Here is a 25,823-nt window from a genome sequence, read left to right on the forward strand (position 1 = left end):
GAGGCCAGGGTTTCCATGGTGATGCTTGTAACCTAGTCTGTCTCTGAGGGTCTGAGAATTGTTCTCCATTGTCCTCCAGAGAAGAGATGGAGAAAAGAGGGTGAAATTGAGAGAAAGAGAGTCGGTCACAGCTCGGCTTGAGCTATACAAGTGAGAGATGATATACACATGTGAAAGATAGACCATTGTTATTAAAATAACACATTTCCGTTGCTTCTTTTGTTTGTGGCATGTTCACGAATCCATGCAGGGAGATAAAGGAAAGACATCTCTGTCACTTGATTCAGTGTTGTATGAAAATATGGCTTAATGGAGCTGTAAAATCATATATGACTGCTAAAGATTTTTATAAAAAATCTAACTCTAATCATATGCAGTCCATCCAAGATTGAGAAGCTTTGCATCTCAGGTATTCAGAATAACTTTTGGGCAATACTCTTTTTTCATTCTGGCACTCAACTCTCTGCACCCTGAGTCTAAGTGAAAGCGCACCAGCACAAAATGGAAATTTAAGTCAATTTAAAAGAGCCCCTGCTGCATCACCTGGTGCCCAGGTGCCGATTAATCCCTTTTCCAAACTCAAACTCAATAGCTCACACAGGCCTTCTTAACTGTCCATTACAAGTGATACGATGCTCAAGCTCCGAGGCACAGGCACCTCCTTCTGTATTGGTTATGTATCATTCTGTTAGTTCTTACCTTAAAGTAATTCTACTCTTATCTTACATATAGCATGAGGCCGTGTCAAGATATTTCTTTCTCTTATCACTGGTATTTCTTGTCAGACACAGTGGACTAATTGGCAATCTTTTCTTGTGGTTTCACTTAGTAACAAAGTATTACATTTTGCAGTAGAAACAAAACATTAAAGTGAAAACAAGGCCAAGCCTGGAAATGGGCTGAGGTGGAGAAAACAAACTGTCACACATGCTTTTTTGGCTTTGAGCTTTTACCTCATTATATATTCTGGAAAGAGCCACCCTTGGAGAAGTCTTCAAAGATGCCAAAAAGCAGCTCTTTGTTCAAAGTGAATGCAGCAGTGATTGGATTTTGTTTGAACAATAGCAAAGCGTCATCAAAGTTGGATTGTCATTATTTCCAAAGACACAATGCGAGACCAGCGCAGAAAGTCTCATTTCCCCTGAGAAGGTGGAGAGACCAGACCTTAGGTATCTCAGTGGGCTTGAGCTGACTTTGTTTGAGTGCCACACTCAAGTTTGAGTCTGAGCCTGAATATTGTGTTTTCTAATTAGTATGTGGGTACCACTTCGAGGTTCCTCAGAAGGGAAAAGTTTGAAATCTCATCCTGAAAAAACGGAACCAGTAAGTATGTCATGCACATCCCAAAGTAGCGTGGACTAATCTCTGGTAATCTGTTTCTGGCCATCATTTCCAGGACTCCAAACACTTTAAAGTTTCAATCTTTTCCCTGTAATACAGTCATTAGATTCTCAGTCTTAGCTTGCTTGATTGAAATTGTTGCCTACAGATCTGATTTTCAACTGAGATTACTTGAGAAACTAAAATATAACCCACTGTATGTTTCATCTGTAAATCAAAGTACTTGTAATTTATATGATAAAAAAAATTACCTTAAATTACCTTAAAAGTAAAAAACCTTTTGAGTTACAATCATTCTAGATACAAGTGAAGACAGTTCAGGATAACCCAGCCCAACAGACCTTTTTCACAGCCGACATTTTAGCTTGTCATAGTAGGAAAAGCAACATTAATTAGTTAGTAAAGTTAGTTACATTAATTAGTAACATTATATATGATTGCATTCCATTTAGGTTCAGGGTCCTGATAATGTCCACTATGTTGGCTCACTATCATGGCTTACTGAGAAACTTGTTGTCACTGAGCCATTGTTAATAAAATTAGTGTCTGTGCTTTTCCTGTTATGACAAGTCAGACTGTCTGGTTCGAAAAAAGGTCTATACCACTAGAATTAATGTTTAAATGAAACCCTTGCACACCCATAGTTCCCCAACACAGCTGTTTTCACTTATAATCACCTGATTAGGCAGCTGGCTAAAGGTCTAATTATGCAGAGTAATTAAAAAGAACACCTGTGTGGGTGTGCAGGGCCTTTAAACAATTCCACAGTGCACGATTTATGGCCAATACCAACATTTATTGCAGAGAAGGTAGTATGACTTTTCATGCGGCATAAAGCAAGTAATAGAAAAGGGTAGTAGTTACAGCGTGTAGTATATCAGACTTTTAATGCAACACAGGCCCTAGACCATAGAGGACGCTTATAGAATTGCTCATTGTCAGTATTCTCACTCTGCAGAGAGGATGCCTGTTACTCTTCCTGAATTGGTCCTATAAATGTAACTGTTGTTGCACATTTTTATATGTAGGTGGTGCATTGTTGTTCCACTGTGGCTCCAGCTTGAAATAGTATCTTAAATTGAGTTGTAATAATATATAATAGGTACAGGAGGTGGAGGTGTAGGGTCAACCTCATTGGCTGCCACTGTACCATGAGACAACACACCAACGCTTTTTTATTTTTTGTTAACAGAGGTGAATAAACAGTCATGCATCATGACTCCACAGCAGAACTATAACAGAAGAGTTGGCCTGAACCGCTTGTGTTTGTTAAATCAGTCATTACCACCAAGTATTCACTGACAGTTTTAATATCAACTATATTCTGTAAGATAAAGATTCAGCAATCTGTTGCTCTGTTTCCTCAAGCCATAGTTGTCCATCTTTTATTCATTGCCTTCATTCTTTTATCCTTATATTTATCTTTGAAGTCTCTTTGACCTCCTGCTGGTTTCGACACTGCATGTAGGGTATCACAGCCATTTAGTTTACGCAGTGGATGGTTGACATTGCAAATATTTCTATGACTCCGATCTGTGTTGACTGTTCCACCATTTACAATCTTAACTTTCCTCTCCCTGCTCTAGCATTTTGCTAATCACCCTTTTACCCATTTAATTATCTCACACATTATGCGCCCTTTGATTTATTTTCGTTTGTGGAACAAATACTTTATATCACTCTTTCTGTTTCTCTTTCTATATCTATTTATGTCTCTGTTTATGCATGTTGTAGTTTATTGAAGTAAATTTTGGTGAGCAAAAATGCTGATTCATCCCATACTCATGACTCACATCTCATGACTCCAGATTTCATTTTTGCACAATATATTGGCTCTAAATTCTGCAGGGTAAGGGCAAAGTCCAAGAGGCTGAGTCATTCTTTTATCTCCCATACTGCCCATATCTGCAATTAAGTATGGTTAAAGCTGCTATTCACAGCCAGCAGCTGCAGCTGGTGAAGAAGTTGAACTGTGGATGGAGTGCTTGTTCGCTCCTGTTAAAGAAGAGATAATGATGATGATGTAGACCTACTTGTATTTTTGCCTGTATTTACTCATCAAGAATTTTCCTAAAAGTTGAAGTACAAATATACACCATGTCAACTTAAGATTTTTTTTGTCTTTCTCTGTCTCTTCGTCTGCAGGGACCCAGTTCATTGGAGGATCCTGCCAGTCCCAGTTCAGCCAACACACAGCAGCCTCGAGATCGGCACAGTTTTGTCCAGGAACACTTCCAGGCTCAGTACAGGTGAGAAGGATAGCCGTGAGCAGCATGCTCAGATATTTAAAAAGCTTCGTTTTACTTCTGACGTGGCTGATTGTTCCTCGTTTGTTGGCCTTTACATTCAAAATAATGTCAAATTCAGTGTTTTTTAGTCTTTGTAACTTTTAGGAATTCAAGTTAATGTATGTAGCCCAATATCACAAATTACAAGGGGCTTTACAATTTGTACAGTATATGATCTTCACAAACCCCTTTTTTTTTTTTTTTTTCCCAGTTATTTTTTTGGCCTTTTATTGCCTTTATTGTATGGTGACAGCTGAAGATAGACAGGAAAGGGGGGCAGAGAGAGAAGGGATGACACGCAGCAAAGGGCCGCAGGTCGGATTCGAACCCGGGCCGCTAGCTCTACCGACTGAGCTAACCAGGCACCCACAAAACCCTTTTAACTGGGAAAAAATGGAAGAAGAAGGAAAGAGCAACAGGGAAGGGAATCTTCTCCCAGAAAAGACAGACATGCAGTAGATAATGTGTGTATGGAATAGAACAACTTAGTTTAGTTGATTGATGATCTACCATTAATCTTTTTGTGATTGTACTGTTAATTTATATGCAGATGATACTTTTGTATACACGTTGAAATTCAAGAGTCTAGACAAAGCCTCTCTCTTGTACTTCCAACAGTCGAACAAAGGTGTGGGTATCTAACCCGGGCCCCTGCGGTAAGGACTCAGCCTACATGGGGTGCACATTGTACTAAGCTATCAAACCCCCCCAGGAGTTAACATTCTGTCTCAGACCTTAAGGGCAATAATTTATTAACCAAGTTTGTAGAATGCTGAAGTCAGATAGTTTGATAATTTTTCATATGATACTGTCTATTCTAAGCTTGTAATTATTTTCTGTTATTGAGTAGATTGTCTTTTTTTTTATTGTGCTTTGTGTTTTGCATTGCTGAATGCAAATGCTGAAAACAACAGTTTGTTCTTGTGAATGTTTGTTTTGGGATCCTGTTGGTTTGGTTTCCAGATATAACACATTTGACAAACATTTCTGTCAAAAGCATTTAACTCAAGGCTCTTGGTAAGAAGTGGGACAAGATTTTGGAAACTGTTTTAAGTCCCTTATCAATTATGCAGTATACGGGCTGGATTCCACTGGGCACTATATCTAATGTCCTGAGGTTATGTTTGAATAAACAGAGAGCAGTACATACCATTAAAAAGAATAGGTACTCAGCACAGGTGAGAATTTTCTCTCCTGTGGATAAGAATCAGTAGCTTGAGAAAGTAGGTCAGACAGACCTGTGAAGGATTCAGGGGATTCATCTTCAGTACTGGCTTCTGGTGCTCTTTGCTTCATTCAAAGTGTAAAGTAAAAATACATAGTCAAAGTAGTAGAAATAGACCCTCTAATGCAATGTTTCTCAACATTTTTGCTGTTAAGGACCCCCAACTTGATACAAATCAGGCTGACCCGTATTTGATAAGATGTAGGTATTCCATAACTGTAGATTGGCAGATTAAATTAGATGGAGTGTGAAACCTATGAATAGTCATTCTTTCTCATACATTCTATCATTTGGCTAATTTTAAATCAATAGTAGTGTAATTAAAATATTCCCCTCAGGGGGTCCCCGGACACTATGTTAAGAACCACTACTCTGGACCTTTCAGTAACCTTCTTGTCACACTTGGCTTCGTAAATTGACTTCACCTCTTACCTTCAATTTTCACTACTAACTATGTAAACACAATAAAATATTGTGAATGAAATATAGTTTGAAGAAAATGGCTGGTGTGTTTGATATCAGAGTTTATTGTTGTGATGGGAGAATCTGATGATTTGAAATGACAAAAATATTTTTTTAACTTTTAAAGAAGAAAGGAGGTAGGCTGAAGTTAGAATTTGGCCTTGATAAGAATCATTTCCGCTTTTTTTTACCCAGCATGACTAAAGCTTGTGTGTAGCTTTTATGTATCAGTGTGAGGTGACTGTCATCAGCAGTTAGGACAGAACAGTATGTTTCCACATCTAGCAAAATAACAAGACCGACAGCACAGATAACTTCTTTCCTGGGAAAAAAACAGCTTTGAGAGGTAACATTTCATCTTTTTGGCATGGACTTGCTGACCACTCGCTCCTGCAATGTGAAATAACAAACTGACATCTAAACCAGACACAGCAAAGTTTCCTACTTCTACAAGGGAAATAAACAAGTAGAGTATGTGAGTCTCTCCTTGCAGACTTTTGTAATGAACTCCAGCTCAGTGCATGCCCTCTGCTGGCTCAGACTTTCCCATGTACTAATGGGTCCAGGATGGGTATAACAGCCACAATGCAATACAGATCACAAATGTTTGATCTATATAGTAAGAGGTTGAGATTGACTATTAATGAGGGAGGTCAGTCATGGGGTTACTATTGTGTTAGAGTGTGGGAAGTGCGTCAGAGAGAGGCTTTGTCTAGTTAGTACTGCACAGTGCAGAGTCTGCAGAGAGTCATGTGTTCCAGCTTCTTATTTGTGTATAAATAATGCTTTTATTTTCCCTAGGTGGTAGTAAACTGACTATTTTTTGGTTTTTGGACTGTTTGCTGAATAAAACAAGAAATACATTTCCTTGGGCTCTAGGAAGTCCTAATATGTATTCTAATATGTTTTCACTTTTTTCTGACATATTAACAAGTAATTGACAAGAGACAAGAAACAAGAAAATAATCAATAACGAATATAATCGTTAGTTGTAGCCCTAGTTTTCTTATCTGGTATTTATATGTTATAACATGACATTGATATTAACATTGGTAACTGCTAATCATTAATTAGGTAGCTTTAAATGCAGATAAACAGAAAACCCTCAAATTATTGACTTCAGATCGAAACACAAACTGTGGTTTCAACAGTTCTCCTGGGATCACTTTCTGGAGCTGCCCCCAACTCAAGATTAGCCTAGTTGACCAACTATTAGTCAACGAGTCATCACATTTTTATAATATGCTATTAATGTAATTATTTAAATATATGTATTTTAAGAGCCACCTGTTAAATGCTAACAGAGATAATGATTCTGTATTTGTTCGTCGAACGAGCAGCAAGGCGACTGAACATTCTGTAAATTCAACACAGTATAACATTACACAAGTCTCGTTCAAAATACTTGAATAAGTAACTTCTAACCTCACAAAAACAAATACTTGCAGACTTATCAACATGATGAATAATTTATAAAGTACAGTACAGTTATAGTTAACTCGCTACGAATTTGCTTCTCTTCTGCCTCTCCTGTACCCGCCTAAAGCCATCGTGTCTTATTTGTCCCCGTGATCAGTCCTGGTCTGAGCTGCTGTAAATTATCTGGCCTCTTGGATGCTGTGAGCCAGGTTCCGTTGCCCGCACACCCAGCTAAGGTTCTCGTGCTCATTCTGGTGCCCCTCTCCCTGGAAGTATTATCTGCTTGGTCCCCTGCTCCAGGCCTGTAAACCTCCTCCTAAAGCTCTGTTAGCTGCAAAGTTATGCTATAGTAATTTAAATAAACCTCCCAGTCCGGGTAAAGTCAGCTAATAGTAAGTAGCTAATGACAACTAGTACAGTTAGCATATGCAAGAGTGCAACGCTAAGGGGCTTCCTGTGTTACAAGAGAAAAGGTCTGTGGTGCAACAATCCCCTGATGCTTTCGACCCAGCTGCAGGATGGACTTTTGGTAAGCCAGTTTGGGCGCCCATTTACAGTCTTTTGTTTTGTAAGTAAAGTCCAATTTTATTGATATAACCCAAAATCACAATTTACCTCAGGGGGCCTTACAATACTTTACCCAAGTTCGATATGGGCTCGAGTCAGATTGTCAAAGTACACATTTTCCTTCATCACCACCCTGCTGTGAGAAGGTCAACCCCTCTGTTTCTGATATTGCTTATTAAAGTTTCATATTAGTTTTACTTTCTCACTCCCCTTCTCTTGCCTGTTTGAACTACTTTAAATTCCCATTCCTACTTTCAACCAGACAGCAAATGGATCTCGCTCAATCTAAAACATACATGGCTTTTGAACAAACAAGCATGAATAAGTAAAGAAGAACCCACAAACAAAGTGAATGTTGTGCTAGTCCCAGATGGTAATTGTGTCTCTGGGTAAAGAATTATCACGTTGCTTGCAGTCTGAATACACGTACAGAATTGCAGCCACCCCGGACAATAATTCTGTCATGTTTGGTGGAACGCACACAGCAGATTAGTATGTGAGCCAATAAATAGAAAGGTCAACCTGTGACACTCGTACAGTATTGACCACCAACTGCAAGGTTAACCAGCCATTCATTTATGGGATTATCTCATTTACTCACTGGCGGATGATGGATTGAACGCTTACAGTCCGACTGTGACCCTGCAGAGCCTCGTCTCCCATGAGGACCTCAGCCTGACTATTTTAAAACGACTGGCACTGAATCTATTTACTCAATCAGTTGAAGCGACTCTAAGGGGTGAAGATGTTTGTTGAAGATCTCCCACAGTTTCTTTTTCATGTTTGTCGCTTCTTCAGTCACTTCCCCATTCTCTCTCCCACTGTGCACACACACAAACATGCAGAGTGTTTATGTGACATCATTAGATTAGCTGCCAATTCATTAGCTGATTAGAGTAACAATGCTTGAGGTAATGTAGGCCAATTCTGAGGCTGACGGAGACACTGGAATAAAACTGTTCTAACATATGGTAATAGTTATGCCAACAGACATGCATTTGTTTTGTTTTTTTCTATGATAATCTCGGTGACCAAAAACTGTTTTATTTATTAGTGGAGCTTTGACAATTGGGAGCATTTCCTATTGTGTTTACACCCCCTGCAGCTTTTGAAAGTTGAAATCTGTAATACTAAGTGTGAAAAATACTTACCCAAGACAGGGAAGCTTTAGCAGTAACACGCCTCACAAATAATGGGGCAATGGAATAGGATCTGGTAAAGTAGATGTCAAATGTCAGCCGTCAATCCAGGCTCATCCACTGTCACATCCACTGGTTAACGCATTGCGTCTTGAACAGAACAAAAGTGTAGCTAACTTCATTTTCTTTTTTGTCACAATGTCAGCCATTGTCATATGCTTTTTAAACTTTTCAGCATCTTCATTGGCCAGCTGACCTAAGAGAGTGTGTGTCACTGCACTCTGCTGGAATTTAATAGGAATTTGACTGAATTGTATGTTATCCACATAAAGCTCTAGAACAAATTCTATATAGTATAGTGGTATCATCATCGTATCATCAAATGTTCCAAATCCATTGAAATTAATTATTGTCTTCATTACAAAGACAGTACACAGTAGTTCAATCATTGGATTCTTAAATTTTAAAGGATACGCAAAAATCTGGTGGTTTATCAATTAACGTGTTATCATCAGTTGACGATGGTGTTGTACATTGTGGGTTGTTTTGTTTTTTTAGAGCCAAAATCACTATGTGAAAACACTAACAATAAGAAACTCCACACAGACACACACACACACAGAGACACACACACACACACTCACTCAGTAATTCCTTTAATTCACTCCTGATCCTTAAGTAGAAGTCTGGAATGCAGTAACAGCTTATTACTACAACTATTTTCTCCCTGTGTATCCATGAGTCATTACCGGTTGTAACATCCCGGCTAACACACTTATCATGTAACTGCAAACCTCAAAATGTGGTACTCTGGGATTCACTTGAGGGGGTTTGAGTAAGATGTGTATAAATATAGAGAGGAAGAGAGTGGAAGGAGAAAAAGGGCAGAAGATGTGATTTTTCCACTGCAGGGTAACTGCCTCGTCAGCATGGCTGTGTGGGTGTGTGTTGCTGGATGAAACGGTTTAAAGAGCAGATATGACAGTACATGGCGTTTCACATTCTTTTATGACATTGCTAATGGCAGTTAAAGTCCTTGTCAATTAGTTGATGTAAATACATATATAGTATTGTATAGGGATGTAACCAATGATTATTTTTGAATTAATCCATCAATTGTTTATAAAATGTCAAACAGTCAAATTAATGTTGTGGTTATTTAGACACTAAGGTGACATATACGTCCCTTGTTTTGTCCAAACATCAGAAAATTCTCACATTTGAGGAAACAAAATACATTCTCAGTATTTTTTGCTTGATAATTGACTTTGTCAAATTTGTACATAGAATATATGTTTCATATTGGTCTCTTCATACTATTCCCTCAAGCCTTGATCTGCTGTCTTCAGTATAGAACAGATCTTAGAAATAACATTGAAATGGTGTTGTTTAACACTTTAATTACTTATTACCAGTTCCTCACTCCAAGAGGCAATATTCCGCCTGGCAACTCACTCTCATTTAATAAATAGGACATAGATACCCAGATGTTCAGGAATTTGTTTTCTACTCTAGTTTTCATCATGCCTTCTTCAGTGTAAATATGCTTGATATCCATTGGTATTCTTGTCTCATTAGCCTGTCCCAGTGTGAGCTGGTTTCAGTCTGCTGAGTCTTCCTTCATCTCTTCTTTTTCACTCTTTCCCTCTCCTCCTCCTATTTACTGCGTGTAATCACTTGGGAACTGGAGTCACTTTGCCTCTAAATGCAGACTAACAAAAGAGCAGTCACTCCCTCTCAATTCCACAGTGTCTTATTTTTGTTTCTTTGTTTCTGAATGCATCTCTGTCTGTCTCCATCTCTATCTCTGGCCTTCCCTTCTCTCTCTCCATCTATATCACTTGGCTGATCTCTTTTTCTTCCCTCTTCTTCCTTCCTGATTCTTTTTATATCTCACAGAGATGGCCCTCAGAGGCATTCAGTGGAGTTGTCTGATCTGAATAAATGTTTGCGATTAGAGCCGGGGCTGTCTTGTGGTTTGGGCTGCCAATGTGGGAGTCGGCTCTCAAGTCACTCCGTTGTGCCGCGATGTTTAAATGAGTCTTTGTCAAAGCCCACCACCCCCCTCCTCTGTTTGTCACTCTCAGTTTGTGGCATCTATTTTTAATGGCCTGGGAGACGTGCAGAAAGCCCCAGCCTCTATATCTGTCTGAACAAACAAGATAGTTGAGGATGGTTACTGTTTTCCTATCACAGTGGCTTTTATTTGGATGCAGATTTGATGTGAAAATGTTTGTGATATGTTACAGTTTGTATAATAAATGTTGTCAGATACTAACTCCTGTTTTTATGATTTCAAGGTTTATAGAGCTATTGAAACAAAGTGAGTTGAAAATGACATGCGAGCGAACAAATCAAATTTTTTTCTTAACCTCCCTGAAAAGTTGATCCGAGAACAATAAATCTTCCACAATGCAAAACCTTTTAAGACATACTTATGCCATAACGCAAACTGATGAGAGACCAATCACATATTTTTATTCCAGATCCTTTGAAGAGTCAATGGTTCATAAAAGAGTGCAAACCTTCTCTCATCTTCAAAGATGGTCCGCAGGGGCTCCACTTTTCCCCAAAGATGCACCCATGTTGGGAAGTGCTGGCACTGACCTCTCTGAGGCACTACTGTGGTCATTCCATGCTGCAGAGCTGAGTGTGCTGCTGAAAATATGGGCAGACGTTGACCTTCCTTACTTTGATTTTGACGCTTTCACCACCCGCGGTGCTTTCTTCGAGCCCAGCCTCACGCACCACTCTCCCTCCCGCTGATACCGCCCAGCTCCCTGTAGTACCATACTTTGAAGTGGGTGCTAGCCAGTTAGTGCAGGGCATTATCAAATGACAGTAACTCTTTGATCTTTTTCTCTTTTTGTTTTGCAAAAACAAATGTCATCTGCAGAGTCATTTGCCACCTCAGTCTGAGTTCTACAGTAGTTTACAGTTCACATCAGCAAGTACAGAGCTGAATCCTCTTTACCACCAGAGCCTAAATGACCTCTTGACTGTTAATGATTATTTAAAATGCATCACAAAACAAACAACACAATTATATTTGAATGATCCTCAAAGTACGGTCAGGCCAGCTAATTCATTAATTAATCCTCTCTCTCTGAATTGAGATTTAGAACTGCAACGATTGGATGATTGATCCATTTGTGATATTAATCAGCAACTATTTAGATCATCAGTTAAATCAGTAAAGTAATTTATCACAAAAGCAATAGTCAATTTATCCAAAAAATTGTATGGTTTGAGCTTTTCAAATGTAAATCTTTTGGTGATGGACTATTGAGACAAGACATTTAAAGACATTACTCGAGGAAAAGGAAACTGCAGTGGGTATTTGTTACTATTTTCGGATGTTTTATAGATCAAACAGTTAATCTGTTAGTAGTAAATAAAAAGATAAAAGAATAGATACAATAATAGTAAGTAATAATTAGTCGCTCTCCATTTTCCAGGGAAGGAAAAGTGCTTCTTTTACTGAAGAAAGATTTGACTTCAGCTTGAGCAAAGACCTCAAAAGAAATAGTCCAGCAACCTCAGTCTCCCCACTCTCCATACTCAACCCTTCGTGTGTGTGTGTGTGTGTGTGTGTGTGTGTGTGTGTGTGTGTGTGTGTGTGTGTGTGTGTGTGTGTGTGTGTGTGTGTGTGTGTGTGTGTGTGTGTGTGTGTGTGTGTGTGTGTGTGTGTGTGTGTGTGTTCCCTGGTGAATATGAATGGTCTGAATCATATTAACCACTGGGACTGGCCTTATACAAGAGTTTATATTCTTAAACTTTTTCTTTCTGGGACCCAAACTCTGTATGTTGAAGTTCAGTCCTCTAGATTCTTGGCTCATTAAAACACAGTGGTACTTTTCCACTAGTGGCAACCCACCAGAAAATCACCTGCGACACTCTGTGTGTGTGTGTGTGTGTGTGTGTGTGCAGACACACACCCATGAACACGCACACAGGACTGGCTGGCTGGAGCAGATACCACAGAGGTGTCACTTGTTGGAGAATCAGTTCCGCCTCACGTTAATGCACTGTGTCCTGCAGCTCTACCCTGAACACGAGAAACAGTGTGTGTGTGTGTGTGTGTGGGAGAGAGAGAGAGAGAGGGAGAGAGAGAAATGTACAGGCAGTTATTTGTCATTCATAGCAGTGGCTTCTGTTAAGGTTAGCTTCCGCCCCAAAGGTGGCCGGTTTGACAAAGTAAAAAAAGTTAACCTAACTCAGTGTATATATCTGTATAATATCCATCCTTACTTCATACATCTTGGATTTGAGATGCATCCTGCTGTGCTGATTTTATCACCATTAGGGCAGTGAGCTCTAATTGGTATTTATCATATTAGTTTAAAATGGTAAACGTTTTTCACCTCTGCAGTCACACTCCACAGGTGAATGCACTTTGTCAGTTGCTTTTTTTATACTAATTCTGTTTTGAGTATGTTGTAACTTCAAACTGATTTTAGCCTGTATACAGTACTATAACTATAGCATTTTTTGTTATGTATTCTTTCACCTATAGTGGCTCTCACAGGGCTCTGTGAAGCATACTTGGTTCTGCTGTTCAATCACTATAAACACTGAGATGGTTCCAGTGTTTTAACTGAGTTCAGTTGGGTTTTACTGACAGCTGGTAGACCAAACAAAAACAGGGTCAGAAATTGATCTGGTTATAGACAGCCAGGAGTAATCGATTTGAAAATCCTCCAGCAGTCCCCGCCCTGAGACAACCAACATACAGTATACATATTATTATTGATTTGTTCAAATATATTCAACACTGATGTACATTTTTTAAAAATACTGGGAGGAATGCTTCCCTTTCCTCAGAACTTTTCAGTCATGTAATCATATATACATCTTTCTCAGCATTGCACACAAAGGAGTGGGGGAGCTATTGAGCGAGAGTTAAGAGTGTAGTGGAAATGTGAGATATAAAGGAAGAGAGATGGAGAGCGAGGATGTGTGTGTGAGAAAGAAAGAGCTGGTTAAAGTCTTTGAATTCGGCCACCTGCTTTAGAAATGTTGCTTTGGTCGTTTGTGGGAGGTGCATTTTCAGTTTGTGCTTAAAAAAACAAGAATATCAAATCAGCCAGTTTCACTTCAACCTTCCATCCTCACCATCACCATACCAACTGGGAAATTCCAGTCACATGTGCACAGGTGTCTTCTGTTACTTATTACATGAGTTGCTATGAATCCATTTATCACCCAGTTATTTGGTCCATTAGTTTTAACCAGGAAGGAGGAAACTGAAATGTTTGAAGGTGGCATTGAGAACAGGCAATCCTGTCTCCACACTGAGAGTTGATACTTATCAAGGGAAGTTTTCATGAGACTTAACACGTGTGTGTGTGTGTGTGTGTGTGTGTGTGTGTGTGTGTGTGTGTGTGTGTGTGTGTGTGTGTGTGTGTGTGTGTGTGTGTGTGTGGTCTCGACAGCCCCTTTAATTGAGTCAATTTCCCCTGACAGGAGGTCTCTACTCGTACTCTCATATAGACAGAGATGAGTGCCCTCCAATCCACAGCCAGTGACACATGACTGACGGACTGACTGACAGGCGGACAGACGAAAATCAACTCTCTGAGCTCTCTCTTTTTTTCAGTCCTTGGAGGAGCTCTGAAATAAGACCACTATGACATATAAAGCAAGTTTGCTGTGGTCTTGCTTAGGTGATTTGGCTCCCACCAACACTGACATTTTAGGACCTAGTCCGAAAAACTAAGACCTACTCTCCTCAGTCTCCTTACTTGGCTACAAATGAGTCGCCTAAACAAACATTATTATGCTTGTTTAGATATAATAATGCAAGGTCATTTATTTTCTGAGATTTTGACATGTGTAACCAGATGTACTGATGCTTTGGTTAGTCCAAAAAATATGCGTGCAAACATATATTTTTTAACCCATCTGCCCAGGCATATTGTAAATGATGAATGATCAAGTGTTGTGTACAGAATACACATTTATAGCACTTGGCCACTGTACATTTACGAGTCAGCCTCAGGCTTGTCCTTAGATGCAAAAGTACATATCATAACCCCCCAGTCAAGCAACTCAAGTTTTGTTCAATTATCAATATTCCAGATCTGATGCAATGATTCTTGCTTGGGCAAATAAAAGGTTAAATTAAAATGTGACTCTGCACTGTACTAAATAATAATAAATAAACTTTTATTCTTCGACAGAATTACATTTTCCTTAAAAAAAGATACTACAGTAGCGTTCTTACACTTTCTAATCACCTGTTTCTGATAGACAGCACAATTGAGTGTGCATGTGCTTTAGCGTTGCACTTTCTCATGGCAGACATTTTGAAATAGTAGGAAAATCACAGGTGTAAGTCATACTATTGATGGCTCTCTTCCATGTAGTTGTACAGTGAACCGGGTGTCTGTTTTGCTTTTCCTCCGAAATTTCTTATATGTTTAACTAACAACAAATCAAATGAATCTTTCAGTATTTATGAGAGGGAAAATTTCATAAAAGCAACCACAGTTTCTTTTTTTCCTATATTTTATAGTTATTTTACAGTGTTCTCCAAGTGTAAATACCAACAACAAACTCTGTTTAGTTGTTTTCGGTCTGCGTCTCTAACTGAGCCCAGACCTCCATCCATCACTGTCGTCTGATCCTGCTTACACCTTAAATAAGGTTGAGACGGCAGTGACTGAACAATCAGCTTTCTTTGACAAGAACATGTAAGTTTGGTTGCTGTCTGACCAAGCCTGTGGCCAGAATGATTTTGGATGAAAATAAAACAGGAACAGATGAAGTTACAGCCATCAAATATCACATGCATGCAAATATACACATCTTTTGCTACACATCACCTACACACAGTTTAGTCACCATGTCGTTGTTAGTTAGTGTCATTTTTATACAGACTTTTGACTGGTGGAAATACCAATAGAAATATACTAGTAATGTGTTGGAAGCAAATATTTTTCTGTGGGCCATCAAATAAATTCTGTTTTCTGTCACACCCTGCAACTTTGACATCAGCTCATCCCTGACACTGCAGTTGATAGATCACATAACTTTAATACAGCATGTGTCCGATAGCAGCATCTGACTTATTAGTGCTGCATACATTGCATCACCCACATCACCTGAATCATGTCCTGTATTGTTCTGCAAACCTTCTCAATTTAGAATAAAGGTATTAAAAATGGCTGGAAACAGGCAACCTGATACTGCATAATGTTTAGAGATGCTGCTGTAGGAGTGTTATTTATTTAGCGCCGAGCAGAATGGAGGGATGCTGAGCATCTCAACTTTCTTTCTGATAAATAAGAGCAGCTGCTGGTGTGTGTGTGTGTGTGTGTGTATATGTGTGTATATATATATGTATATATATGTGTATATATGTGTATATATATATGTATGTATGTATATACAGGTACTACTCGGAAAATTAGAATATCGTGTAAAAGTTGTTTTATTCAGGCAATTCAACATAAAAGGTGAAACCAATACATTCTATAGACTCATTACATGCAAAGTGAGATATCTCAAGCATTTCTTTGTTGTAATTTTGCTGATTATGATTTACAGCTTATTAAAACCTCAAAACCAAAAACTCAGAAAATTAGAATACTGTGAAAAGCTTCAGTATTGTAGGCTCAAAGTGTCACACACTAATCAGGTAAGTAATCCAAAACACCTGCAAAAGGGTCCTGAGCCTTTAAAAAGTCTGTTTGGTGTGTCTTGTTTGGTTTAGAAGAATTCACAATCATGGGGAAGACTGCTGATCTCACAGTTGTGCAGAAAACCATCATTGACTCCCTGCACAAGGTGGGTAAGACACAAAAAGTGATAGCAAAAGAAGCTGGGTGTTCTCAGAGTGCTGTCTCAAAGCACATTAATGGACAGTTAAGTGGAAGGCAGAAGTGTGGAAGAAAACGGTGTACAAGCCGGAGGGATGACCGCAGCCTGGAGAAGATGGTCAGGAAAGGGCCATTCAAAAGTGTGGGGGAACTTCATAAGGAGTGGACTCAGACTGGAGTTGCTGCTTCAAGAGAAACGACACGCAGGCGGATGCTGGACATGGGCTTCAAATGTCGAATTCCTGTTGTCAAGCCGCTCCTCACGAGCAAGCAAGGCCAGAGGCGCCTTAGCTGGGCTAGAGAGAAGACACTGTTGGCCAGTGGTCCAAAGTCCTCTTTTCTGATGAGAGCAAGTTTTGCATCTCATGTGGCAACAAAGGTCCCAGAGTCTGGAGGAAGACCGGAGAGGTGGAAAATGGAAGATGCATGAAGTCCAGTGTTAAGTTTCCCCAGTCTGTGATGACTTGGGGATCCATATCAGCTGCTGGTGTTGGTCCTCTGTGCTTTATCAAGTCCAGCATAAACGCAGCTGTCTACATTTTAGAGCACTTCATGCTTGCTTCAGTGGACCAGCTTTATGGGGATGCGGACTTCATCTTCCAGCAGGACTTGGCACCTGCCCACACTGCCAAAAGTACAAAATCCTGGTTCAACAACCATGGGATTACGGTGCTTGACTGGCCCGCAAACTCACCTGACCTGAACCCCATAGAAAATCTATGGGGCATTGCCAAGAGAAAGCTGAACGGGAAGAGACCAAACAATAAAGAAAAGCTCAAGGCCGCGATTGAAGCATGTTGGTCTTCCATAACACCTGAGATATGCCACAAGATGGTAGCATCCATGCCACGCCAGATTAAGGCAGTCATTCGTGCAAAAGGGGCCCCAACCAAGTACTAAGTACAGATGCAAGATTTTACATTCAGAGGCCTGACATTTTTATATTTAAAATCCTTTTTTTTTTTTTTTTTTTATTGATTTCAAGCAGTATTCTAATTTTCTGAGTTTTTGAATTTGAGGTTTTCTGAAGCTGCAAGTCCTAATCAGCAAAATCAAAACAAATAAAAGCTTGAAATATATTGATTTGCATACTATTTGTCTATATAATAAGTCAATTTCACCTTTAAAGTTGAGTTACAGAAATACATGCACTTTTTCAGGATATTCTAATTTTCCGAGTAGTACCTGTATGTATGTGTGTGTGTGTGTGTGTGTGTATATATGTATATGTATATGTATATGTATGTATGTGTTATATATATATATATATATATATATATATATATATATATATATATATATATACATACATACATACATATGCGGTGCAGCTCCAGGTATCTGGTCGAGACTAAAGAATGGTAGTCTTTTGGTTTGACACTTTAACGTTGTACACAAAGTACAACCCTTGCTCTATGTCTGTCACAAACACACTCATAAACATCAGCAGGAATACTGATCTCGTATTCTCCACCAGACTGGAAACACTGTCAGCCTCAAGATGAGCTTTTTTAAGTGATGCTATGGGTTTTTGTGTGTGGCTGTTCTTGCACGCACATGTGTGAATTTCAGCATAAGTGCAGAGTTTTGAGTGTGCACAACATTTTGTGTGTGTCAGTGTGTGTCAGTGTGTGTGAGTGAATACAGCCTGTCAGTCTGCTTTACTGAGTACAAACTGGCATCATTAGCGAGCTTGTGACTGGCTGCCACGGCACAGTAGTTACAACACTGACAGCAAGGAAATGTGGAGCTTGAAAAATGTTGTATTATATCCAGTATATTTGTACATTTGACAAGTTTGTATCTCCACAAACTTCGATACAGCTCAACTGGCAGAAATGATAGTGAGAGTGAGACACGGTGAGATGAATGAAAGAAGCATCTGGCCACACACACACACACACACACACACACACACACACACTATCAGTGATAAGAGAGCGTAATGTAGCAACATTGCAATGATTTTCTTTCAATTATCAAATACAAACAACACCAAAAAGAAGAATCAAGTTTTCGGTGCTTCATATTCAGAAACGTATAAGCTACAGTATATACACACACATACTTTTTCAAATTTGAACTACTTTTATCTAACTTATATAACTGTACTTAAGAATAACCACAGTTTGAAAAATGCTGTATCAGCAGCTTCAGGCTCATTTAAAGCGTATTATCCTTATAAAGCATAATGGATTTATCTCCGATGGAGACAAATGGGTAACTCAGCCATTTTTGTCAAGTTGCCCAAAAAAAATAGTTTGAATAGAAAATGTAAATGGTTCGAATTACTGAATAACTTTAAGTGATCTCACATGAATAAAAGGATTATGTTGCTACACTGTGAGAGGATTATATCGCACTAGAACAAACTGAACTTGGTGTTTTCACTTGATTGCCATTGAAAAGGCTAGATTAGAGTTACAGGAAGGACAATGGGTTATTTGAGGCTATTTTTTGTCATGGTTTGTTAAGATAAAAGCAAAAGTATTACTCACACTAGGAAACTTGCATAACTGTGAACTTACTGTGGAGCTGTAGTCAGAGCTGAATTTTATTCTGTTTCCTTATCCATTCTCACACTGTCAGTGTCAGACTACTGTTTGTTTCCATCACACAATCTTTTGAGGCTTTTCTGGTATTTGCAGTGAAGACTTATTTAGGACTTGAATATGCCTGAGACCAGGACACACATTTGCTTAAGTCCTTATGATACAGAGGTTTGCTAAGTCAGTGTATGTAGGTTAGCTAACCTATGTTTGATATGTATTTGCTGCAAATACTACCAGGAAACGCTCAGAGGAACCCAATAACACTTACCGTAGATTTCATAGAGCAACCAAAATTATGTTAGTATAGGGCTGTGCTAATATTTTGTACATGTAGGCTATATCTTAAAAGAATAGCTCAACATTTTGGGAAAATATGCTTATTCACTTCCTTGCCAAGAGTTAGGTGAGAAGATCAATGCCTGTCAGTGGTCCATTAGCTTAGATCACCTTAGCATAAAGACTGGATATAGCAGGAAAGGAATAAGCTAGTCTGGCTTTGTCCTAAGCTAACAAAATCCACCTACCAGCACATCTAAAGTGCAGTAATTAACATCTTGTGATATTTCATTATTTTTTGTTACCTTTGGACAGAGCCAGGTAGCTATTTCCCCTTATTTTGTGGTCTTTAAGCTAAGCTAAGCTAACCGTCTCCCTAAATTTCATTAACAGACATGATCTTCTCATCTGACTCTTGGCAATAAAACAAATATTTTCCAAAATGTCAGTGTTTTCCTCTAAATCGCCATTCGCGGTTTGGCTGCAGATTTTTGCTGATACCAGCCCACAGGTTTAGATACTCAGTTTTTCTTTCTTCCTGTCGTTCCCCCGCTCTGATCAGCTCCACTGTTGTAGGCTCAAAGACCTTGACGGTGTCCTGTCGGTGTCTTTTTTTCTCCATCAGCCTTGCTGTCTTGTTACTATCAATTCGACTGTCCTGCTGCCAACCTTCTGTTCATTTTTAATCTGTCCTCCCACTGAGCCCTGCACTTTGTTGTTTTTCTCCTTGTATCGGTCTCTTTGCTCTCCACTTTTGTTCTCTCTTCCTCTAAACATGTCGATCCTTAACATCTTCTCTGCCTCTAAATAAACCCATACAGCTTCCATTCTTTACCTTTTGTTCTTAACTTTTTTCTCTGCAAAGTGCTCCTCCTCTCGTCTCCAGCTCAGCGTGTTCTTCAGGTCGGATACAGCCCTTTTTCATTTAGGGAAATATCTCACCTGCCTGTTTTTTTTTTGGTGCCAAAATTAGGAACAGCATCCCACCTCTGTTGCTTTGCTACCCTTTTCTCAACAGCAGATCGAGTCCAGATGGCCTGTTTCAGTGCTTAGTATTCACCATTGTCCACATGGAATATTCACATTTAACCGTCATGGAGGTTTTAACTGCATGCACATTTACCCCATACTTAAGAGGAAATTGGAGCATTTGGCATGTAGGAATAGTGGTATCTGTTATTCCATCTGTCCAACACTATATGTGAAGTCATGTAAAGTTAAATGAGCTTTCCTCTCCAATGGATGTTGTCTTTGCAACATTTAAGGGTTATAAGCTGTGTGACTGCAATTGGCAGATATGAAAATGGACCAAAATTAATTGGGAAAAGGATGTTATGGAAAGGAAAATATGTAATGATAGTTCCTTCAAGACTGTCAAACCCCAGAGTATGTGTTGAGTTGTGGTCGCTTATTGCAAAAATGATAAAAATTTCTCTCTGCCTCTCTTTGTCTGTCTCCAGGTCTTCTCTGACGTGCCCTCATTGCCTTAAGCAGAGCAACACCTTCGACCCGTTTTTATGTATCTCCCTGCCGATCCCCCTACGACAAACCAGGTGATGTATAACACATGACAAGTGGTAGAATTTAATAATAATTAGTAATCAGTTTACACAGAAGGACACATTTCTTGCTGTCTGTACTACCTGGACTATATTTCTTCTAACTGTTAATGTCAGGAGTTTTAAGTGTTGTTTTATGTTTTCACTTTGATCTCATTTTGGTGGTATGTTGAGAATTCTACCACACCATACAAGTCCTTTTTGATTGTAAGAGGTGTTTTAAATATACACAGTAAGCTTATATCTCAGCATTTCATTAATTTCTATGAAAGCAAAGATTATTGAAACAAAGAAATAGCTAATACAACAATGGCTGAGCATCAGAGAGAAGAAAACATTGAATTTGTCAAAAAACAGGACTATAAAGTATGTATGATTCTTAAAAATTATAAAAGTACTAGTGCTGTCAGTTAAACGCGTTATTAACAGCGTTAACGCAAACCCATTTTAACGGTGTAAATTTTTTTCCCACAAGATTAATGTTCTTTTTGGCCTAGCACACTTTGTAGTTTTTTTCACATGCTGTTGCCACAACTAGTAACGTTAGAAAAACTACAACACCCACCGGATCTAGCTAGACCAGAAACAAAACAACAGGCATGCCACACACCATTGTTTAAGAGTAGTAGATGTTACGTTTTGAGTGGATGGCGAGCGCGAGACGCCGAAACGGATGCCAATAATATTCTGAATGGAAAGTTTACTTTTAAAAAGTTGCCAAATGGTTCCATTGACAAGACCAAAGTGATCTGTGTGTTTTGTCGTTGTGAACTGAGCTATCATCGCAGCACGTCCAGTCTGAAATAAGAGGCTGGGTTGTTGAGCCTCTGGTGAATAAAGAGCAGTAGCCTGACTGCTATGTTCAAAGCAAACTTGAGAAAAGTATTAAGCCATGGTTTAACTGCACTATAGGCTGAGTCCTAGTTTACCTTACATGTGCACTTTGTAATTTTATTTTGTATCACCCTGTTTTGATCCCTTAGAAAGGGCTGCCCTACCCTTTCATTGATGGACAGTGTTACATTGTGTGAGAGATTATTTGCTCCAAGTGTGAATGACTGCTCCAAGTGAGAATGTTAGTGTGAAATTGAACACTACAGTATATGTTGATAATTAACATTAAAATGAGAAAAAATAATGGGACAAAAAGAAATCAAGGGACATTTAGAATAGATAAAAATGTGCGATTAATTGCGAGTTAACTATGACATTAATGCAATTAATCGCAATTAAATATTTTAATCGTTTGACAGCACTAAAAAGTACACTAAAATTGTATAAAAAGTTCAGAAGATATCATATTTATCTCTGATCAATATTGACAGGAAATAGTCTGCTTGAAATTCTTCCAAATCACCAATGACTGCACAAACACATAAGTATGCCCACATTTTACATACATATGGTCTACACATCAACAGCTTTTGGCCATGTCATACCACAGTGATAAATGGTGGCCATCAAAAGTCCTTGAGCAAACACTTTCTGTGTTGTTTCCATTTTTAACCGTACCAGAAGCTATATGTCAGCAAGGTCTTGCTGTATGACTTTGACATATTAAGAAAGAGACAGAGAGAGAGAGAACAAGAGAGGGAAAAGGACACAAATAACTTTTCTGGATTTTGGCAATGCAGAGAGAGAGAGAGAGATGACAGATTCACAAAGTTTGTGGCTCTAGTGTACTCTAGGCATCAGCAATTAGTAACTGGTTCCACTAAAAGGCCCTACACACCCACACAGGTGATTTTAATTATTTTGCCTGATTAAAGCTCTTCCCAGGATTGTGTGGACATACATACTGTAGTATAAATATAATTAATTCCTGTTAGCTTTGTTGCACGTGTCATGGTCGGAGAAATTACACCTTTATCAAGGAGATCCCATCAAATCTCCAGATCTCCTTCAACCTGAATAGAGGCCGAGGTCTAATCAAACAGAATAAGTAAAAACACCAGTTTCAGTGTGCAGGGCCTTTTAAAATTAGTTGAATGAGTTGGCATCATGGTGACCAAGGCATACTGGGTGACCACAATATTGTGGGTTTTGTCTCATGTTATCGGCTTTCTCTCTCTGCCCATGTATCCAATCATGCATAAAACATAAAAAACAAGAAATTCCAGTCACACGATTTCACAATTTTCCTGCATTCAGTGTTCAATGAATCCTCCTATCTTCAAGCATGCAGACGCCGCTGCTCTGCATCCTCTCTGCATGTCTTCCACAGTCCTAACCCCACACCCAGTTTTACAGTGTGAGTTCCTTAACAGTGTGTGGTCTGTCCTTTCAGTTGTCTGAGCCCAGCACAGTGGGAAATTCATTCAGGTTCAGTGTGGACTCACTGCTGAACCCAAACTGACCTGACACACACACACACACACACACACACACATGCACACACACAGTGGCCTCATTGCATCGCCCTGCTGCAGCAGTATTCCAGCAGAATGCCTGAAAAGTCTGCGGCCCCCAGAGACACAGCAGGGTCTGTCTGGCAGCATGGCATTGAGGTCTGGGTGCAGCAGATAATGCCAGTATGGCAGAGAGAAAAGGAGGATGGCAGTATCTTTGACTGTTTTTTCTTGATCTAGCCTTGCACAGTCAGTCTGAGCATAATTCTCAAGTTATTTTTACTTAAGCTATTGAAAATATTCAGAAAAGTCTTAAAACTTTTCCAAGATGCTTGTTAGTGACTGTAGTGTTATTTAGATCAGTAGGTCTCACTGGGCCTTTGTATAGCCTTCTGGGTTGGTACTGTAGGTACAATTGGACAATAGGGCAAACAGGCTACCAAAGGAGTATTTGATTGCATGCAGCTTGTACCTGTTTTCTTTCTTTGTGGATGTACAAGTATTAGATTACGTACACGATATGTAGGTCAAATATCTGAACTGATTTTCAAACATTCTTTGCACAGGTGTGTTTGTATAATCACAAGATGTGAAGTTAACTGATGATTCCTCTAACTCCTTAATCAAACATTTAATGAATTCTGGTGCACTTGAACAAACACTAACAAACATACAGTGATAAACATGACAACATTTTACATTGGGTTCCATTCACTTCATTACAAGATGCAGATTTATTTATTTGTTTAATTTTATTTATTTTTGACAAAGTTATAATTGTGTGATAATGGAGGTAAAAAGCATCCATTAAAGGGGAACTCAAAGTCTGTTTACAAGTTTTAGAAAGTGCTACTGAATATGTGACAAAAGTTGTATACAGCCTTTTGTGGCTCCAGAGGCAGCTATGTGAAAACAAAATTGCCTCAAATGATGTCACGTGAGTCAGTGTCAACTGAGCATAACTCACCATATCTCCAAACAAACTTTTGACAAGTAAGAAGAATGTGTGGGGGGCGCCCGGTTAGCTCAGTCAGTAGAGCTGGCAACCCATGTACAAAGTTGCTGCAGAGGCCCGGGTTCGAATCCAACCTGCAGCCCTTTGCTGCGTGTCATTCCCTTTCTCTCTACCCACCTTTCCTGTCTATCTACAGCTGTCTCTATCCAATGAAGCCAATGAAAAAGGCCAAAACAAAGATATATATATATAGGGGGAAAAAATGAAGAATGTGTGGAATTTAAAAATGTTTGCTTCTGCTGCATAGATCTTGATCCTTTATTATTTATTTTTGTATAATTTATGTTCATCTCAGGTTTGACAATGTTATTTTGTAATTGCAGGATTGCAATGCTAATATCTTATTAATCTTATAAAGGTCTAGTGTGTAACATTTAGGAGGATCTATTGGCAGAAATGGAATATAATATCATTGTTATGTTTGGAGTCCACCATGGTGAACCACCATGTTTCTACAGTAGCCCAGAAGGAACGTTTTGTGTCCACTGTTTTCCTTCAGAAACAGACTTTTCAGCTTCCATTATCACAATGACAATTATTTTGAGATGCTACACTTTGCTACTATGCTGACTCGTTACTACAAACATGCTTGACCTTGTATGCTTGTGCATGAACTGGAACAAGTGGGAAAACATTGCAACAAAAATAGATGGCAGATGTGAAGTACACAGGATTTGTTGTAATTAATGTAAAACATGCAGAGACACTTGTAGGGTTATTAAATCTGTAAACAATAATCCTGGATCTAACCTCTTAACAGTTTTTCAAGACCAGTTTGAATGATCTGAAGAGCACTGTGCACTCCACGGTGCTCCATGTGGGAACATATGAGAGGTTTCTGTTTAATAGAGACTACCAGGCTCCAAACCAGCAGGGGGCTGGGAGGCTGCAAAAAAATGCTTTTTAAGATTACATCAAAATTTCCTGTTGCTCTCAAGTGCCGCACTCATCCCACACCTCTCATGCCGTTTCATTTCATATCTCGGTGTCTCATCTCGGAGCATCTAACAACGTAAATAAAACAGCTGCTCAGATCCTCTGCCGTCTGCCCTGTCTGCCACCCCACTGCTAACACATTACTCACCTGAATAATGCATGATGGGAAACAGGAAGTGGAGGTGTCAGTGATTACACCATCCCAATTGAGAAGGCATGACCTTACTCTGTCCCCCCTCTCCGTCTTTTCCTCAATGCTCCCATTCCTTTTTTCTTTCTCCGCTACCATGCCATCCTTTCTGTTCTCTCATCCTTTCATCAAACTCCACCCTTGGTTTCAGATCTAATCTATTTAATATATCTTCCATGTACCCCTCCATCATTTTCATCCCTGCATCCCTTTCAGGAGGTGTTCAGATTGCTGAAAGTCAGACAAGTCCCAGCACAAAGCAGCTTCACCAATGTGCTGGGTTAGCTCGTCATGTCCAGTCAGGCATAAATCTGCACACACACACACAAACACACACTCACAGGAAAAATGAAATGCTACAAGGCAAAATCTGAAAATAGTTAATTCACTTCAGATATTAAGTCAGACACAGACAAATCAGATGTGTTTACGGTCATGAAATTAGATTTTGCACAACAGTATTGTCAGAGGAAATCTATCTGCAAAGTTATTAGACGTTAAACAGTTCAGTAGTGCATTTCATATTCTCATTTTATTGAATGTTGTTTTTTGCTATTTAGCAGCTGAAACACATCAATACTTAGTTAAGCTCAGTATATCTCTTGATCAATCTGACAACATGATTTCTGTTTCTGCTGGTGTCCCAGAGTTCTGCAATAATTGCACCATTCTCGCTCTTTTGG

General features: G+C 39.1%; 1 protein-coding gene across 1 annotated transcript in view; it reads left to right on the plus strand.

Annotated features, from left to right (window-relative positions):
• usp43a (ubiquitin specific peptidase 43a) overlaps positions 1 to 25,823 on the plus strand; it is a 106,148-nt gene that overhangs the window by 29,525 nt on the left and 50,800 nt on the right. Inside the window, exons 3-4 of the mRNA XM_051384193.1 lie at positions 3,487 to 3,590; positions 20,553 to 20,645. Of these exons, the coding sequence (XP_051240153.1) occupies positions 3,487 to 3,590; positions 20,553 to 20,645 (197 nt within the window). The remainder of the gene's footprint in view (positions 1 to 3,486; positions 3,591 to 20,552; positions 20,646 to 25,823) is intronic.

The sequence above is a fragment of the Dicentrarchus labrax genome, unplaced genomic scaffold (assembly GCF_905237075.1).
Source record: "Dicentrarchus labrax unplaced genomic scaffold, dlabrax2021, whole genome shotgun sequence".
Taxonomy (NCBI): domain Eukaryota; kingdom Metazoa; phylum Chordata; class Actinopteri; family Moronidae; genus Dicentrarchus; species Dicentrarchus labrax.